The sequence below is a fragment of the Motacilla alba genome, chromosome 13 (genome assembly GCF_015832195.1).
Source record: "Motacilla alba alba isolate MOTALB_02 chromosome 13, Motacilla_alba_V1.0_pri, whole genome shotgun sequence".
Lineage (NCBI taxonomy): Eukaryota > Metazoa > Chordata > Aves > Passeriformes > Motacillidae > Motacilla > Motacilla alba.
The window spans coordinates 9,705,572-9,721,858 of NC_052028.1; the positions used below are offsets into that span (position 1 = coordinate 9,705,572).

The 16,287-nt window shown below is 42.0% G+C and overlaps 1 protein-coding gene across 3 annotated transcripts in view; it reads right to left on the reverse strand.

The window, feature by feature from the left end:
- TRPC7 (transient receptor potential cation channel subfamily C member 7) overlaps nucleotides 1-15,864 on the reverse strand; it is a 73,862-nt gene extending 57,998 nt beyond the window's left edge. The window contains exons 1-2 of one of the 3 annotated variants that reach the window (XM_038150584.1): nucleotides 15,472-15,864; nucleotides 7,215-7,992 (exon numbers count right to left, since the gene is read on the reverse strand). In XM_038150584.1, the coding sequence (XP_038006512.1) occupies nucleotides 7,215-7,992; nucleotides 15,472-15,473 (780 nt within the window). In that variant the 5' untranslated portion in view covers nucleotides 15,474-15,864. The remainder of the gene's footprint in view (nucleotides 1-7,214; nucleotides 7,993-15,471) is intronic. The other 2 variants (XM_038150583.1, XM_038150582.1) reach the window with 2 other exon arrangements.
- Between the last annotated feature and the right edge of the window lie 423 nt (nucleotides 15,865-16,287).

Consider the following 16,287-nt stretch of genomic DNA (forward strand, 5'->3'; position numbering starts at 1 on the left):
TTATCCAATTTTATGTGACTGCTCAGTGGCTTGTGCTGCCAACAGAGTTACAACTTCCATGAAAAATGGTCTCAATTTTCCCAGGTACAGGTGTGGGTTGTAGGTGACTGAGTTATACCCTTCGCTGTGAATCACAGCACCTACTGCTCTGCTTGACTGTGAGCAGACATGGACAGATGCTAACACACCTTCACACACAGAGATACAAATCTGGGTTTCTCAAGACAGCTCCAGACATCACAGCTTTGGCAACGGTCCTACACCCCTCTGAAAAGCTTTGAAGATTTTCTTCTCATGCAACATTTTAAAACCATTTTTCTTGGGCAATATGCCAGGCAGAAAATTATTTAATCACAGAACCTAAAAAGAGCACATACCAAAACAACTCTCAAAATATAAAGGATATTTCTTAGTTTATAAATATGTAGAGAGCAACATAAGAGTCACAGATTTGGTGGGTTTTAAGGGCAGAAAGACTCTATATATCTTTTTTCCACAGTCTCTGCTACATATCCTTAGAAAAATGTAACCACGATTAATTAATTTAGCTATCAAGACAAAGCTGGTGTAGCAGCTATTATTAGTGAATTTGTATCTGAAAAAGAACAGCATAGAGAATGAGATCTTTCTGCACAGAGTGAGCCCCACTCAGTGAGCCAAACATTGATTTCACTAGAAGGCTTAAATCTATTCTCCTTCTTCCAGGCTATTTCCATTATCACTTTTAATTGCCTCTCTTACTTTAATACCTAATTTGTTCCAACAAGAAGTTAAACTTGTAACAATAGGAAATTTGTTTTCCTGCTTTACTGGGACTTGATTCTTATGAGTTGGGTAATTAATTGGTTGTGTCTGTTTATGCATTTGCTTTGCACAAGTGAAAATTTAAATAAAAAATATAGGTTCTAAATGTGTGTATTTTCATGGCAGTGGGGAAAATTGGTTTATAGTGAGAGGGGGAGAAAAGGATCAGTTCTTTTTAAAAGCTAAAAATCACCAAACCACATCCCTGACTCCATCCCTAAGAAAAAAATTGTATTCTCACTAAAGATTGAACTGGAAAAATTAATATGAAAAAAGTCACTTGTGAGTAGTGATGTTGCTATACTCATTTGTACAGGTGATACTTAATTTTCAGGCACTAGGTAAGATTGAGATCTGTGCAAGAGAAATAAAAACAGTAGTAAAAGGCAATGAGTACATTTTGCCTACCAGACTAAATTCCTGAAGTTCCCTGCTGCCTTCTCTTCTTAAAACCCAGCAAAGTGAAACATGGGAAAAAAAAAAAAAAGAAAGCTGCTTAAGTAAAAAATACATCTCTTTAAAATATGCAACTCCTGTCTGGAAGAAAAATAAAGAAAAGAACAGAATGTCTGAAAAATTAAATGAAAACTTAAACAAATGCTGTATAAACACACCAAAGCCTTTAAGAGCAACTTGCTGAAATAATAAATATGAGTCATAAAAGGTATTCCCAAACACAACAGAAGCAAGATGTCTGCCAGAGAATATGTTGAGCGCAGAGATTAGGAAAAGATGAAAAGATCACTCAAGGAAGAATGGGTCAGAGCAGAAATATTAAGTGATGGATTTACAAGAATGTCCATGAGGCTAGAGAGGTTCCCACGCCAGGTTCTGCTTTCAGTGGGAGATGAGCTGCAGGCACCAGCTCCCATCAGTCAGTCCTGAGAGCAAACAAACCCCAGAGTCTGTCTGGCCTGGGTAGGAAGCAGAGTTTCTAAGTGCAGCCTTGCTGGTTTACAGTCTGAGGCTTTTCAAGTATTTTTCTTTTTCCAAGTTCACTGCTATCCTCCATTCTCTCAAAGTATTTCCCTCTCCTACTATTTTACTCTTCAATGTTTTATGCCATTTTCCATCTTTTTGTCACTCATTTCAAAAGACCAAGAGTCTAATAAAGATCTTTTTAACTCCCTGCAGCATGGAGCCAGAAATACCAAGAAAATGGACTAATTTCTCTTAAAAAGTTTAAGTTAAGCATATCCTGTGAAGTTAACAATTTATAGTCAGGTAGAGTAAAAGCTGGAGCTGACTTACTGAGGCAAGAGGAGTGCCAGATCATCCTAAGAAGTCATAGAGTCTCAAGGGCTGTTTTGTTACTCTTTCAACATCATGAGAATGGAGGGATTTGAGGCTCAGCTGCTCTGCATCACTGCAGCTCCAGTGGAACCAGAGGCAGCTCAGGCTCATCCCTGCAGGCATCCACACACTTGACTCGCTGCCCCACCAGCCTCCCATCCCACAGCCACTCACAGCCAGCTGAGCCTGGACCTGAGGCTCACCTGCACACCAGAGCAGGCTCACTGCCAGGACCTGCTTTTGGATCCCAAAAGCTTTTAGAGAAAGTGTTTTAGAGGAAAAGAGACAGGAAGAAACCCATAAGTGAGAAACAAAACATGTTATGCTGTAGTAATTGCACTGACAATGTTGGTGGGAGCAGTAAACAAAGACCACACACCATATGTCTTCCAGGTGGTGATTTTGATCTTGCTTTTAGGAACATTTTAGTCAAGAGGAGCTGAGATCTGATTTACTGCTTATGGTTGGTGAGATCTTTTCTAAGCCTCCTTTGCGAGTCTCTAATTTGATTTGTCTGGATTGCTAAATGGAATGATTTGCCTGATTTACTTCATCACAAGGATGCTTCCTGACACACACAAGCATGTGGTCTCATTTGAGAGCGTGCAAGGCTGTAAAACAGTCCTGGCTGTGGAGTGGGATCTCACCAGAAAAAGGAGCACACAGTCACTGCTTTGGGAAAAGTAAACAGAACTATTATTTTGGGTTTCACTCAGTTTCCACATTGTGGACAGTAATATTAAGCTGATGCTGCTGTTAAAGACAGTTGCAAAGGCATTTCCTGCAGGCTGTTTACTAGAAAGTCAATCTCCTAAGGCTTTTGACAGACATATAAAAACAATTCTGTTGACGCTGCTTTTAATATTCCAGTCTTGGAAATGAGTCACCTGGCTGTGAACAGCTGGTAACTGTGCAGACATCTGCACATGCTTTCACACCGAGCTGCCACGAGGGAGATGGATTTCTCTGGACCAAAGAGGAGAGCAGTTCTCATCAGCCTGGCTCAGGGGTGATGGCTGCTTCAGATGGACAAATCCTGGCCGTGTTATTCACACTGCAAGTGACATCAGACTTATTTATATGAGCAAAACAAACAGAATCCTCTGGTAGATGGCAGAAGGGTTATTTGCTTTGTGACTGAGGTCCAAGATCTGCAAGGTTTTAAAGAAATTGGAACGTACAGAGGTGGGTTTTTTTGAGTAAAAAGGGAGAAGGAGAGGGGAGAATTCTTCCTGTGTGGACTAGAGGGATCCTAGCCCTGCTAGGTTGACAATAAATGCCTTCTCATTCAAAACAGCTTCACATATAAATCATTAGCCTGTTTTCTTCCCTTCGTGGAAAACTACAAAGCACTTTAATTTTGTTCTATAATTGTTTTCATTCTACTTTTGATTTTTAATTGAGGTGTCCCTCAGTTTCCCACCCAGTTTTTCCTACACTCTGCAGAGGCATGGTCACTTGGAACCCCTCAATCCACGGGATCCTTTTTTTCTCTGTGTTTCCAAGGGTGATACAGAAGAAGGGACCCATCCACTGGACTAAATGAGGCCCCCAATCTGTACTGCCTTTGCTCCAGTGGATGTTGGTTTGGTTTTTAAAAGCACAAAATTAAAACTAGAAGGAGAGAGAAAGTCATGAACTGGTTCCTAATTTTGAGCTTTCAAGTGGGATACACAAAAATGACAAAGCACCTAATTAAGGTAATTTTTTTCAGCTTGGGCTGCCTCCACTACAGGAGAATATCATTGCTTAAAGACCTGCAAACATACACAGGGACTCTGATGTTTGCTTCTCACCTTTCTGAAATCCATCTCTTAGGGGTTTGCCACCCACCCCATTTCTACATGTATTTTCATAAAAACAACTGGTTCCACGTTTTTCATTTTACTTTTGGGAGGGGGCCTTATTTATTTCTAGACTAATGGAATACATATTTCATAGCAATTTTTTTCTACAATTAATAAGAAAAATTGGGTTTTGGCAACATTTTGCAAAGCTGTTTCATCAGCTTTGCAGCATATTACTGAATCTTTGCAATTTAGGGTGAAAGAAATCTATTCAGCTTCTGCCACAGTAAAAAACTCAAAGAATGGACAAATTGGTTACCTGTGTTACCACAGTTAACACTTTTTTTTTTCTTTAAAGTGGTCCACGTGGCTGTTTTTTTTCACATTTCTCTGCACAAAGAGGCAACTTGCTTGAAAAATTTGATATTCTCAAAAAAATAGCACATGCATTGGCTTCTCATTTTGAGTGCTGAAAGGTGCTATTACATAAGAGATTTGGGGCAGCAAGCAGCAGGCGAGAAGCACTGCATTTATATTTTAATTAGCTCATGCTAGCAGTTTCTTCAGAGGTTTCTAAATTACTATTTGTCCACCTACATTATTAAAGTTTTGTGTCTTTCTGTTTCAAGGACTCTTTGTACCTCCTGAAAACTGCATTTCTGCAATTGCACATAATTTTTAAATATTGTTCTTAAATAATCCCAAGTGATAATTTTATAAATCTGTTGAGTACCAATTTTAATTATAGAACTTTAGGAATCAAACATATTAAGATTCTTGGAAAATTCTATTTTAGTCACAAATAAAAGCTCTCTGGAACTTGTCTAATTTCATACATTTTCTTCATTTGTGGGCTTCTTAAATAACGTTTTCAGCAATTGTGTTCTTTCCTCAAAATAAATTCTTAAGTTGTCATGTTCTGTGAAAAACCCCCCACTGATTTATTAATACCCTATTTCACATCACACTGATTATGTTAATAAGAATAAATATTTTTACATAATACATACCTCTGGGTTTTTGGGTTTGTTTGTTTTTTTTTTTTGCTAAGTGAGAATACATTAGAATCTTGAGAAATTTCTTATTTCTGGAAGAATTTATATACCAAAGGAATGTGAAATCTTTGAAGCAAACTAATGATATGGGTAGGTACTTCACTAACATTTATGGATGTGTGCTGCACAGACCCTTCCAATAAGACAATGAACTTGGAAAGCCTGGAAATGCAGTCATTTGGCAAATGGTTTCTAGTGTTTTGGGGTTTTTCCTGGTATTGATTTATTCCCATCCATTTGCCAGGGCAGAGATATAACCACCATGGAGCTCTTCAATATTGGATTGTTGATTTGCTCCTGGAGGATTCGTGCACCTGCCAGTGCCAGTAGAGACCCACTGGCAGCTCCAGGAACAAAAGGAAGGATTCTGGTAGAAATATATTTACTCTTCTGCAGCCAGACATTTATCAGGACTGACAGGCATGCAGTACTTTAGGCTGCTCATGCTCCTCTCCATATACAGCTGCCTATGAGAAGAAGCTGGAGCATTAATGAGATATTATTGTTGTTAAGTGTGGGCATGAGCCCTCAGTGCTTTCATACTGGAGCAACCCTCACTCAAGCACTGGGATTCACTGAGCCCAAGGAGGTTGCTTCAGTCAGACTGAATCCAAATAAAACTTTCCCCTTCAAATTATTGTGTTCTTGCATTCTGATGCATATCCAAAAAAATTGCAAAATTTAACCCTGATTCATTTCCCAAAAGATCTCAGCAGACTGGGATTTTTTCAATTACAAAGTCCAAGAATACGTTTTCTTCTTACTTTTAAATTGGAGAGCACAGATTCTTAGAACCATTTGGGTCAGAAAAGCCCTCTAAGATCCAGGTATAAACCCAAGATTGCCAAGGCCACCACTAAACCATGTCCCCAAGTGCCACATGTACACATCTATTAAATCCCTTCAGGGATGGTGACACAGCCACTTCTCTGGGAAGCCTCTTCCGGGGCTTGGTCCCCCTTCTCTGTGAAGAGATCTTTCCCTTTCCTGCTATCCAGCCTAAACATCCCCTGACACAACTTGAGGCTGTTTCTCTTGTTGCTTGTTATGTGGGAGAAAAGACCAACCCCCACCTGGCTAGAACGCCCCTCAGGGAGCTGTAGAGACTGAGAAGGTCTCCCCTGAGCCCCCTTTTCTCCAAGCTGAGGCCCCCCACCTCCCTAAGCTGCCCCTCAGCAGACATCTGTTCCAGACCCTTCCCCAGCTCTGATGCCCTTCTCTGGATCTGCTCTAGAACCCCAAACTCTTTCTTGGAGTGAGGGGCTCAAGACTGAACCTGGGATTCAAGGTGGCCCCACCAGTGCCTGGTGCAGGGGGGTGATCTCCTCTCTAGCCCTTTGTAGTATAGAACTGCAAATCCTGAAAGAGATGCTTTAACACATGAATAGTTTTCTTAATTAGAAATAATGGATTCCTGGTAAGCATCCTGCCCCAGTGTACTCACCACATGGACTTTATTACCCCAGAGTCACTGATCCTGATTGTAGCTGCAAAATAGCCATAAGTCAGAAATAAGTCTAATGTTGATGGCTGAGCCACTGAAAATGAGGGGTTTAATGGCTAATTTATAATAGAAAGGGAGACAATGCTGTTTACATCATGTAAATGACATACAGAAATACTGCAACTGGCAGTGGACGTTTACAAACTCATTATGATGAAATGGAAATCTCAAATAACTTGTAAGAGAGTTCCACAAGCTCTACTCTTACGTTTGGCATGATGATAAACTACATAGCTATTTATTGATTGTTTCTCTTTTCCTTTTTCATGCAATTCATCATGTATAGATGCAGCACCAAACCATTAAGATGCAATGCAGTTTAAATTATTTTACAGAGAACCAAAACTTCTTGATTTATACCTTTTATCATTGTAGCAGAACTAGATGTACTGGATTCTTAAAACAGTCTCTAGAACTCTGCCTCTAAAATAGATTGCTCAATTAAAAGACTTACCTTTCTTACAAAAAACGAGTCTCCATTTTTTGAACAATCTAATTTTTATTCCTGCTGCAAACTAGAGATTCTAAGCAATCACAGTGTGCAACACAGAAACGTAAGCTTCTGCTGTAATATGCAATGTTCAGTTCCAAGCATTTATTAACTGGAGAATGACAGTGATCTGAATCTATGCATAGCTAACACATCTGGCAGTCTCTGCCAGTCTTACTCCCCCACCTCTCAAACAGCAGCCCAAAATTTGATCAAACATGTAAACTACATAATAGCCTGAACACTCTCAGCCCAAGGAAAAAGGCACAGTGGTGAGTTACCTTAAATTCAGTTTCAATGTTGGCTAGCCTGGCCAGTTCATTGCTAAGCTCTAGAGCAGTAAGGACAGGGTCTTCACTGGACAGAGACAAATAAGCAGCACTGGCTAATCCTTTGTAGGCATTCATTCTTGAGCGAGAATGACTAAAGGAGTCTTTCCTCTGCTTTTCCATACATTCATTGCACTTGCAAAAATAGTCATGTGGCCTTTCAATCCGTGCACCTTTCAGAAGTAAGATGTGAACAATTTCATACTCCTGGCAGTGGGCAGCAAGTATGATGGGGGTAATGTCATGGGAGAACCGAGTTCCGTCTTCATCGTACGCGTAAAAGTCATCATCCCTCAGCTCCTGCTCGAGGGGGCTGAGCGTGAGGCGCTGTCCTTGCGCGAAGGCAGGGTGGTTCAGTATTGCTTCCACAATGCGCACGTACCCTTTACTGATGGCCAGCAGAAGGGCGTCCCCAACTCGGGCGAGGTTCTCCTTCTTGAGGAGCAGCTCTGTCACTTCCAGGTGCTCGTTCCCTACGGCCAGCTGGAGGGCGTTCTGTCCCATGTAATCGACGCAGTTGAAGTTCAAGGTTTTGGATTCCTCCAGCATTTTTCGCACCACAGGAATGTTGCCATATTCCGCGGAGTCGAGGAAATGCTCCTCCTCTGCGGTGAGGCTGGTGCCTTTCTCGTTGAACATGTAGGCAGGGCCCCGGATGGCCTGGCGCCGGCCCTTCTCCCGAAGGGTGGCGTGCCTCCGATGCATGTCTTTAGAATTGCTGTGTCTCAACCTGCAGAAAAGCAGAAAGGAACGTTGGTTATATCCCAGCAGAGTCATCATTTCACAGAACCTGAAATAAGGTTGGAAATGTGTCATCATGACCAGATCTGGCTAGCTTTTTACGGCCTGGGCCAGTTACTTAAAATCATTTAGGACACACATGGAATAAAGATTAGCTTCTGAACAAAAGACAATCTCCTGTGATTTGTTCAGCCTTCCTGATTGCAACAAGGATGCTCAGCACATCTTTGACTTGATAAATAGGAAAAGAAATGCACGTATATATAATTTTCCATTTGTATTGTTTAGAACTTCATTACATCGTATTTAGGATTAATATACACAAGACAATATTTCTCTGAACTACTCTTCTCGAATTTTGGCCTTGAGGGCATGAGCGCTAAAGAAAGTTAGCTGGAGTCTCCCTTGTTGATAGACCTTGGATCAGGCCAATAAACTATGTTCCATGAAGTTTATATGTTTCTAATTTTAAGCGCATGGTAACAAGGATAATTATATTGCATATTCTGATAAGATTCAGCTGGTACAAGCAAACCACCTATTCATTCCCTGTTTTTTTTTAAGGAACATAATACTATTTTTCTTTTTCCTGATCTAGAGCAGTTTAATAATGAACTGTCTAATTTCTTACGGAATATAGTTGGCCACTACTTCAAATACAAGTACCCAAATCCAGGGGAGAGTCTAGAAAAACAGGGGAATAACTCCTGATATAGTGTCACATCAGTCCCCAGTAAGCATCTCTGAGAGAGCTACTGCAGAAATACAAGACACAGGTCTCTCACCACAAACAGAGGGCAGGAGAAAAAGAGTGATAAATTTCCTCACTGATTATGTGGCTGAAATGCCCTTCACTTGGAGCTTGGATGAGATGAAGACAAACTATTCTTATTCCACCTTCTCTGGAAGTCCCAAAGAAAACAATGCTACGTGCAGTTGGTCTCATAGGTGAGAAAACACACTGTTGTATTAAATAAATGGAAATCCAAAATGTATCTGTGCCTTTAAAACATTCACATTTTGTACTCAGAGCTGTCTCAATGTTGCTCTTTTAAAAATTTTTATTGCAGCAGCATTTCAACACACAGTGCCTTTTAGAGTCTAAGCATGCAGAGTTAATTGCCATCCAAAGCCCACTGAATGTGCAGCCTGAGTAAAAAGGTAAAAACAACAACTCTTTCACAGACAGCATTTGCAATCAGCCCAATAGCAAGTCCTAAATCACTTGGGTAAAATCTTCAGGAGCCTCTGAGCTGCAGTGGACAGATGTAACAAATAAGCAGGTGTTCATGCTCAGTGGGTGGCAAAGGTTCATCCTTCCATACTCCATCTGTTCTCCAAGTCAGTTCTGACCTTCAGTCAATGAAAAGTTCATGTGTTGCTCTAAAAAAATACTACAGAAGTTGGAAAGCTCTGCAGTGTGCGATGAGAGGGAACTGTGCCAGGAGACAAAGTGGAGAAGGTCCACTTGCCTTCAAGAATAGGTAACAAAGGAGTGAAGGAACCAGCAAGAACCTGGTAAAACACGGGGTTATCAGAAACCCAAAATACCTCAAGATCCAGGACATTGAAATTCTCAAGGTAGCTGTGCTTATGTAACTAACATATACATATGAGTCTATCATTTTAATTCATCACTTTTGTGCTGATCTGGGCTGAGAGCTTCAAACAAATTTTACAGCAATTTTTAAAGAGTTACATTGAAATTTAAACAAATTCTCAGAAATCGATTTTGTGACCACACAAGGTTGAAACAGAGGTTCATAATCAAGAACCTCTCCCCCCAGGCTCTGATGCATAACTGTAACATCTTAATGAAAGCTCGTAGGAACTGAACATCTCATCCCAGGCTCCACTGAGAGATGAAGTGCTGTATGAATCTTAAAGCTATTTCCTTCCAGCATGGTTTGAAGTTGAAGAAGCACACAGAGATGAGGGATACAAGAATAATGAAGATATGGTTAAGTGAATTAAATCCCTAGACAGCATGAAGTTTACTGTAAGAGAAAACAATAACAACTCAATAAATAAAGTATGCAATTAACATATCTGACAGAGATATAGAGCTGTCTATAGCCAAAAAATGTCTGGGGTAAAATCTGGGGCCCTTTGAAGTCAACATTATAAGTTTCATTGATCAGTGGAGTCCAAATTTTGGAAACATATATGCATACACACATATATTTTCCTCAGCAATTTGCTTTCATCTCAGAAGCAGTTCCAGCGAGGCTAGGACGAGTAACATATGGTTAAGAAGAAGTGTTTAACCATGTGCACAAATGCTTTTCTAAACTGGAGCTCCTGCCCTTTGCTATTCAGGACAGCATTTACATTTGAAACATGCAGTGGAACCTTGCTGAGTTCAAGCAAGGACGCACATGCAAAGAAACACTTCTGAGCTGTGACTCTGTGAAGTGGGGAGTTATAGAACCAGAAAGCACTTTAAAAATTTACAGCCTTGGGAGTTCCTGAGTGTTGAATTAAATCTCTTAAAATGTTAAGCAACTTGAAAGGAGGAACTGGAGATGACTTAAGCCATCATTGCCGGGACCAAGGGGAAACCAGCCCAGCCCAGGTGGGTGCTCAGTAATCACCCACGAGTGCAGCAGGATTGCACATGCCTGAATATTTTAGGGCAGGTAATTTTATTAGCTGCTTCAAGTGGGAGGAATTCCACTGGGCTTTTTTGATATTCACCATTTGATATGGTAAGACATTTGGCAACCTTATATTTGTTGTTATATTTAAGTATCTGTACTGGAAGCAACTCAGAAATATCTGTAATTTCCAACAGTGAGAAATCTATTAGATATTTTTCCTGATGTAGAAGTACAGTTCTTGATACTTTACTTTTTTTTTGTTAGAAAAACTTTTCAGGTACGTTTTTACCTCTAAAGGACAAGCCAGATAGCTGGGACAGATAGCCTTATAATCACACCCAAAGTAAACATGAAGCCATAAAATATTACTGTTGGCCTAGTTAAGATTTTTGCCTGAAAAAGAGGTTAGAGTTTGGCCTGGAGCTAATTCACACCTGTTTGTTGTATATGTAAAAACATGCCAGAAAAAGAAGACCTTCCTTTCACTTTCTTCAATTCAGAGAGAACACTGGTTTCATATACAGTTTCTAACAACAGAAATTGCATCAGAAAAAGGGGAAACAGGAAAGAACACCTGCTCTCCACAGAGATAACAACTATCCAATATTTATCTTGCCATAAAAGTTCTGCAGGGATGTCCCTACAGCACAGAGCTGATCTCCACTCCCTGCAGCTAAGGGCAAGAGCACCATCATCCAGAGGCTTCACCTCAGATGAATTATGACCCCCCCACCCCCTTGCTCCTCAGCAGAGAAGATCAATATCTCAGCTATCACACTTCATCATCTTTATAGAGAAGTAGAGATGAATAAAGAATTACATTTTTAACTTTGAATAATTTCATTAGACATGCTCAGCTGTCAAACGCCCTTCTGAAAAAAGTTATAATTATGTTTGACCTGAGCACTGAATCATGACAAGAGAAGCAGCAGTGCAAAGAGCAAAGTGTGCAGTAGCTGGAGCTCTTGGAAACTCAACCCTACTGCAATGTCACGACTGTACCCGACAGCTTGTTCTATTCTGCTTTTCAGCTATGTGCAGGCAGATTTAGAACTAATCATATTTACTGAGCCTGTGTAATGTGCTCACTTAATAAAAGTAATTGCGACTTGATTGCATTTATCTTATCATTTTTCTTCAAAGGTGCTTTGGATTGAAATGACTCTGTATTTGCATTCTTTATTGAGACAGCTAGTGATCAAACTCATCAGGCACTGCAGTTAAATAGTGTTTTTCTAGGAAAGGATGCCAATGCATGCAGTGCTCTTGGAGACAAAATGGTCCAGGAAAAGAAAATTAAAAATTTCAGAGCCTGAGTACTGCTTGCAGCAAAGCACATCCAGCTTTCCATGGCTGAGGGAGCCACAAGATGTCTGGACTCCTGTGGGGAGTGGAGAAGAATAGCTCTTTCTGAAAGGTGATTTAGCTGGTAACAAATCTTCCTCTGGGAGCATTTCAGTTTCTAATTAAAGTGACTGAGAGCAGGTCCTTGCAATTGGCTCTGACGGTGCTGAGGCACTCGGTGTCTGAGAGGGGAACATGGCATAACACGAGATTTGCTCTTAATGTGGAGGCATTAGAAACACACTGAAGCTGAAACTCTCCCTTTTTTTTTGCAGCCACACTCTCTTAACTGATCTTAGTGCTGACATGGAGGACAGGGTGGACATAACAAAGAAGCTGAGCTGCTTCACATCGAGCTTATTCCAGCAAATGGCCTCTCCTTGATCTTCCACAGTGCTCCAGACTCTGCCATTCAACACCTTCTGCTGCCTCTCTAGTCCCACACAAAAACCTATGGAAGGGCAGGGCTACCACCTGGAGCTGGGGCTTGGAGAAAATGTTCAAAGACCCAAGTGGCTTGAAAGGCTGAACTGAGTTTTTACACAGGGCTTTGAACCAGAGCTTTAAAAGTGTGTAGGAGAGGCTGAATAGTACCTGCTTGAGATTTCAAAACATCCAAAGTCGGTGAAAGGTATTGAAATCAATAGGTATTAGGAACTGCAGCAATTCTGGAATTATCAGGTGATGTCAACCTTTGCTTGCCTTTAAGCCCAGAAATTGAGCAGGACATTTACAAAGGCAGCTTTAGGGACGCTTGGTCTACGCTTGGTCTCTGACTACACTTTGGGTTTGCCTTCACTGAGTGGGGAGAGGTTGGCAGGAGTCTCCTTGGCCCTTTCAATGGCCCCCTTTGTCCAGAAACTACAGAAGAGACTTTGGATATGCAAGCATAACTGTGCTCTGTAAGCACTGTAAGCACCCATCAGAGCAGGCTTTGATGAAATGTTAAATCTGCCTTGTTGAAAAGAAAATTTCAGTTTCTGAAAGCCATTTTGAAAGTACTGCCCTCAGTTCCTACAGAGCCTCAGAAACTGTCAAATTGACACTTTACTTATAATTTTTCTTTCTACTTACATCAATACTTCTGAAAAGAATCAGGGCATATAAAGGCTGCAGACTCCCTGAGGCCTCTTTGGAATTGACACAGCTCTTATATATCAAAGGATCATTTTTCTCTGTTAACCCTTGGTTCCACACAGAAAACCTGGCCAGCCAAGACATGCTATAAACACGAACAAAATAGAAGGAAATTTGGTTCTAAAAGCAAACACAAACTGATACAGAAACCAATCAATTTAAAAGAATAATTCAAAATTTTCAGAGTAAAAATAGTAGAATATTTAATCTTTTAATTAAAAATTGCAACTTATTTTGAAGTATACTCCAGACTTCAGGCAAGGAACTTAGACTGAACACAACTGCATGCATTTATTACCCTATATACAATAGGCTACTCTGGCATTCCAAATGCTGCACAGACTTGTATTGCCAGAGTCCTCCTTTTTCTCCAAAATCTTAATTAGCCTTCTAAATCTTACCTTAAGTCAAGCTTTTTCGCCTGTAAGACAAGAATTTTAAGTATCCTTTTTCACATATTGCTGATTTACTATGAAAACAGACTCAATAAAATTTGGGATGGCTGGCTTGATTGACAGCAGCTTAATCTGAAGTTTTCTATGCTTTGAAAAGCTGAAGTGCCACTTTATTTATTCTCGGATTGTGACCAACACTGAAAACCCCAATTCAACGCTGTCAGCAGTGTGGTCATTCTCCTACACATAAAGTTGAGTACATGTCTAGGATGCATTATTAGATTTTTTATTAATAGATTTTTAGGTGTAATTAATAGAAATTTTTAGCCCATGCAGGCAGATATTCATTCATTTGCAGAGTAGCCCTACAAACCAGATGCAGGAAGTAATATCCCCTCCCCATCATTCCCACTGCTCATACAGATAGAACAAAAATTTGGAAAGAGGTCTCTCTCCTCATGGAATTACAGGAGCAGTCAGCAAAACCACACCTTTTCAAATCTTTTTATGGAATGGCAGCATGAGAATGTTCAGGAAGACAAACCAGACCTCTGGTGCCATTAAAAAATGCTGATCAATGACACACATGAACACTTAACATCTTCATGACATGAAGCATATGGTCTGAGGACAATAGCCTAGAAACATTTAGGATGGACCACCAAATCTTTGACAGCACCTACATTATCAAATCCTCCCTGGTCTCTGTTAGAAAGGAGACAGCTCTTTCTTGTGGTTTGCAAAAAAAAAGGGAAATGGAATTTGGTTTCCTACCAGCTATCTTGCAGAAAAAAAAACATCCGCTGCTTTTCAGCTGTCTCACCCTCCTCTTTCTTATAAACTAATCATCAGCATTTTCTTCCCCATCCCATATAAATGTCGTGCACCAATACAAGACTTTTACAGCAGGAGAGACTGACAGATAATCACCTTTGTTCATTTATTCAAATTCTTCTTCTGTTATAAAACAAGTGCTGGGTTACTTTTTTTTTCTACTTCTTTCCTTGTTTCCCCTTAATCTCTGGTTGTGAAGTTGGCTAATTATTAAAAATTTATCACAGAACATTTGATATAGATGTACCAACATTAAGGCTATTTTTACATTCTCTCCCATTGTTCATTCATTAATGTATTTGACCACCAAATGAACTGTCACAAGAAGAATGAGTTTTACTTTTTTTTTTTTTTAATCTGGCTTTAGGAACTAGGAATAATTCACCCTCGCTGTTGGAAGTGCTTCAAAACTCAGGCTTGGATCATAGTAGAGAACACAACAGAGAAATACCTGTTCATTCATAAATTTTTACTAGTGATGAGAGAAACGAAAAATCTCTAATTGTTCAAGCAGGGGGCAGTGTAACGCTGATTTTCAACCTGCAGTTCCATTAAAAAGAGCAAGAAAAGCTTTGAAAAGAACTAGTAATCTCTGTTCTGGCTGTATGTCATTTTCCCCTACTGATGCACCCTTTGCAATGCTCACTTCATAGTTATCTCAAGACAGGAAACAACGTGCAGAGAAGAACCCCTGACAATCATTAGACCTTGCAAGCTGCAACAGGCATGATGGCAATGACACAGGCACGACACAGTGTCCCCTTTCACTTTTTCTTTTCTTTTTTTTTTTTTTTTTTTTTAGTTTCACCTTGCCCAAACTGCTTTAACGAAAAACAAACGCTTAAACATTTCACCCAGCTACCAAAGAAGCCAACAGCGTGGCTCCAAACCATGTGGCTGGGAGCAAACAACAAACCCTTTGCGTTACACTGAAAGCAAGCACAAATTCCGAGGGTGAGAAGCCAAACCACCCGCACACGCAGCCAACCCGCCCCGCTCCCACAGCCCATCCTCAGGCTCGCAGGAGACCGAGCCGCCCGGAGACCTCTCCAACCCCCGCAAAACTTCCCAGTGGAAATAAGGAGCGGCACTGGAGCCAGGAGCCGGGACGAGAGGGGCTGGGGCAGGGGCAGCGTCCACCCCCGGTCAGCATCTTACATGAGCGCGTCGGGGCAGGCTCGCCTCAGGGCCGGGGCGCTGGCCGCGGTGCCGCTCGGCGCGCCCGCTGTCCGCGGTGCTGCAGCCGCCGCCGGAGCCGCTCATCCTTCTCCCCTCGGCGCTGCTGGGGCACGGCTCCCCGGGAGCGCCCGGGATTCGCCTCCTGGAGGAAGAGCCGGCTGCGAGCTTGGCGTGAGAGTCGCGCCGTCCCGCCCGTCTTCCCTCCCCCTCTCGCCGCGCCGCTGTCCTCCCGGAGGGGCGGAATCCGTGCTGCTTTGGGCGCGCCCCCTTCTCAGGCGGAGGTGGGCGAGCAGCCCGGAGCCCTCCCAGGGGCTGCCCCGGAGCAGGCGTGGCGAGGGAGCCTTCCCGGAGCGGGCAGGGCTGCCCGAGGCTGCCCGGCGCAAGGGGGGCTCCGTGGGGCTTCCCCTCGCCTGCCCCGCTCTGCCTCACCCGGCTGTGCCGCCCCGCTCCGGCGGTGGCTGGAGCCGCCTGGCCCCGTCTGCCATGCCCAGGCTGAGATCCTTTGATCCCTTACCTAGGAGACCTTGTCTTTTAGAAGTGGCGGAGAAGGGCTGTGGGTATGCGTGTGCTAGGAGAGGAGGGAAAGGGAGAGTGAAACCAACATGCAAAATAGTCAGGCAATTCCATCACTCCCCTCCCTTGCGTGGCAGGGGAGAGTTGCCAGAACAACTTCAAGCTGCATCCAGGAGCACTGGGGCATCGTTGTGCACCCCATTCCGAGGGGTAACAGCAGGTGTTCTTCCCCCAGTCTCCCTCCAGGATGCTCCCAGTGTCTCCCACACAGCTCCAGTCACA